Source organism: Oratosquilla oratoria, chromosome 10 (assembly GCF_046742065.1).
Source record: "Oratosquilla oratoria isolate Oo_2021 chromosome 10, ASM4674206v1, whole genome shotgun sequence".
In the NCBI taxonomy this organism is placed as follows: domain Eukaryota; kingdom Metazoa; phylum Arthropoda; class Malacostraca; order Stomatopoda; family Squillidae; genus Oratosquilla; species Oratosquilla oratoria.
Window position 1 is genome coordinate 29240656 of NC_134786.1, and position 3383 is coordinate 29244038.

Below are 3383 nucleotides of genomic sequence, written 5' to 3' on the forward strand. Positions count from 1 at the left end.
TTTGGTAAGTGGCCGACTGTTGACTATACTTTCCGCTTCGCAGAAAAGGGTTTGCAAAACATCATCAATCATCCTGGGGCTTTTGATGATCAAAGCGAACAGTACTTTGCGTACTGACATTATCATGCGTTCCCAAACGCCTCCGTGATGTGACGCGGAAGGCGTGTTGAACGACTACCCAACGTCACGTCGACGTGTTTCCCTTACGATCAACGATCGGTCAAGATCTCGTACACTGCGTGCTAATTCAGCCCTCGCTCCTACTAGGTTAGTACCATTGTCTGACCACACCTTACTGGGATAACCTCGCCTCGCTGTGAAGCGTACGAAACCATTGATGAATGCGTCAGTTTGTAAGCTATCAAGCTTCTCAATGTGAATAGCTCTCGTAGTAAAACACGTGTACAGACACCCGTAACGTTTCATTTCTGATCTCCCGACTTTAACATGGAAGGGTCCAAAAAGGTCTACTCCTACGTACCTAAAGGCAGGCCCCCCTGGTTCACACCTCTCAGGAGGGAGGTCAGACATTCTCTGGTTCATGGGGGCCCCGTATAATCTCTTACAAACCATGCAATCCATTTTGACGCGTTTCACCAATTTTCTACCCCGTATGATCCAGAATTTCTTACGCACCTGACTGAGTGTCCATTCTACTCCTACATGAGAGGAATTATGGCAATCCCGTACAATTAACGTATACAACCTGTGGTTATGAGGGAGGATCACAGGATTTATAGCTTGTCCATTCAATGTTGCATGCTTGAGTCTACCACCAACTACTAACAGACCATCTATAAGAATAGGAGACAGTTTATATATTGAACTGGACTTTAACACAGTTTTCCCTGCTTCAATGCTCTTGGTTTCATGAAAATAAACACGCCCTTGAACATGTTTGACAATTAGATTTTCCGCGTGCTTTAGTTCATGGATCTCAAGTGGTGAACTCTGCGAAATCTTCGTCTTCTTAAGAAATTAAATTAGCCTTAACCACCAACCAACGGCTTTCTTTAATCTGTAAAAGCTTGAATAGTGCTCAATCAGCGTATCGATCGGGTGTTGGGTGACGCCCGACTGACACGTCTGTACGATACTCGTGGGATGTACGTCACACCTCACCTCCGGGTCTTCATCTTGAAGGTGTTCTACAAGATCATCTTGTGCTGGCCATGCACACTTGTAACTCGACAAGAAGGGGGGACCATTAAACCAAGAAACTGGCAAATTGTCTACAAAGTATCCCCGAGATAGTACATCTGTAGAACTCTCTTCACCACTAACATGACGCCACTGATTGGCCTCTGAAACCTGTCTAATGACTGTAATACGATTTGGTACGAAGGTCTTGAACCTTCTTGTCTCGTTCTGTATATATGCCAGAGCTACAGTACTGTCAGACCAGAAGTTAGATTTGAGCAAGGGGATATCTAACTCTCTTCTAACAAAAACATCTAATTTGGCTGCTTCAACGGCAGCCGAAATTTCCAATCTTGGTATAGTAGCTCCTTTGATGGGGCTACTCTGGCTTTACTGGCTAGCAGAGCTACATGTACTTTCCCATCTTGATTGATTGTCCTGATATAAGTGCAAGCACCAAAGGCAACCTCACTTGCATCACAAAAATGATGTAATTCTGAAGTACAACCATTTGATTCTAATGGTAAAACACACCTAGGGAAGCGAAGTCTCGAGATTTCATATAGTGAAGCTATCCATTTCAACCACTTCTGACACAAAGATATAGGAATACTTTCGTCCCAAGATATCTTAAGCCTAGTCGCCTCCTAGAACAAAATCTTGGCTGGAATAATGATTGGCAAAATTAAACGTAAAGGATCGTAAATCGAAGCAAGTTGACTCAACATAACTCGTCTAGTCACATTCTGTGTTTGAACACCCTTGCTAACGAAAAAGAAACAGTCGTTCTTGACGTCCCATTTAATCCCAAGCACTTTGCTATGCATATTTGATGTTAATTCCTTTGCTTCCTTAGCCCTCTCTTGCTCATTGATGCTCTCTAGCAATTTGACGTCATTAATCATGAATTTGGTTAAGTTAAACCCTCCGTGTCTGAGGACACTTCTAGTATCTTCAATTACCTTAATTGTCTCTTGAGGTGACGCTACGGACTTCAACATATCGTCAACGTAAAATGACCGGAATAACGTGTCTTTTATTCCCTCACAAAGTTGCATGTCTTCTACAGTTTTCCGCAAAGCATAGGTGCTACTACTAGCGCACCATATTCCGCCAAAGGGATGCGAGGTCATTCTTAACTCTCTTATTTCATCACTAACATACCATAGAAACCTTAAAGCTCTCTATCGCTAATGGGAATTTTGACTTGGTGATACATAGCCTCAATGTCGGCCGTGATGGCGTAATGATATTGGCGAAACCTGAGTAACACGTGAATCAGCTTATTATTCAGATCAGGGCCCTGTAGGCACTGGCTGTTCAGACTGACTCCGTTCTTTTGAGCAGCACAGTCGAATACGACTCTCACCTTACCTGGTTTGGTTTCGCTCGTAACAGCATGATGCGGGAGGTACCACACTTTACCATCATCTCTCTTTAAATCGACCTCGGGAACATACTCTGCATACCCCTTCTTCAACAAATCTGAAATATTCTCAGAGTATACATTCAATATTCCGGATTTCACCAACCTTTTGTGCAAACTTCTTAATCGTTTCTCGGCAACGTCACGATTATTGGGCAAGTTTGGCTCACCTCGCCAAGGTATTGGCAGTACATAATGCCCATCTTCGTATCATGTTTCTTAATCCCAAAGGTTGATAACCTTCTGGTCATTCTGAGATGGTGCCCTATCTTCACATTCATTTTCCATCATCCACAAGCGTTCAACATCTGCTTCGATCGAGCTTGCAAAGCACGAGCCGAAATTATATGACTTACCCGCGCTAATTGGGCCATTTACAGACCATCCAAAGTAGGTCCGCGTAGCATAAGGTTGGTGTTTATTCCCGCCTGAGCACCCTCTGACCTACAATGGTTTTAGGAGCCAAGCGTTGTCCATGCCTATCAAAACGTCTGGCTCAGATACTTGACTAGTATTCAAAGGTATACCCTTTGAGTAGGGGAATTTATCAATCTAAATTTTGACAGGTGGTTGCCTAACAGGCACTCTTGGGACGACCATGACATTTGTAGCACTGGCCTCTCGTCTACCATCCGGTGACGTAAGGCTAAGGGATACTACCTTTGATTGAGTTTCCCTGGTCCCCCCTAAAGTACTCATGGTGTACTCCTTAAGGTCTCCTTTCAGACCCAACTCGTGGGCCACCCTTTCCGTGACGAAAGTAGTGTCTGATCCACTATCTAACAACGCCGTGACCTCAAGTTTATTATCCACAACA

General features: G+C 43.9%; 2 protein-coding genes across 2 annotated transcripts in view; both read right to left on the reverse strand.

Annotated features, from left to right (window-relative positions):
- The window catches only part of LOC143028822 (uncharacterized), a 10849-nt gene extending 8576 nt beyond the window's left edge, over positions 1 to 2273 (reverse strand). Inside the window, exons 1-4 of the mRNA XM_076191186.1 lie at positions 1884 to 2273; positions 1535 to 1730; positions 1002 to 1466; positions 482 to 659 (exon numbers count right to left, since the gene is read on the reverse strand). Coding sequence (XP_076047301.1) covers positions 482 to 659; positions 1002 to 1466; positions 1535 to 1730; positions 1884 to 2273 — 1229 coding nt within the window. The remainder of the gene's footprint in view (positions 1 to 481; positions 660 to 1001; positions 1467 to 1534; positions 1731 to 1883) is intronic.
- A 41-nt stretch (positions 2274 to 2314) lies between these two features.
- LOC143028823 (uncharacterized) lies at positions 2315 to 2817 on the reverse strand. Its single transcript, XM_076191187.1, has 2 exons — positions 2737 to 2817; positions 2315 to 2614 (listed from the first exon to the last, which is right to left on the reverse strand). Exons 1-2 carry the CDS (start codon positions 2815 to 2817, stop codon positions 2315 to 2317), a joined length of 381 nt encoding a protein of 126 aa, XP_076047302.1.
- Between the last annotated feature and the right edge of the window lie 566 nt (positions 2818 to 3383).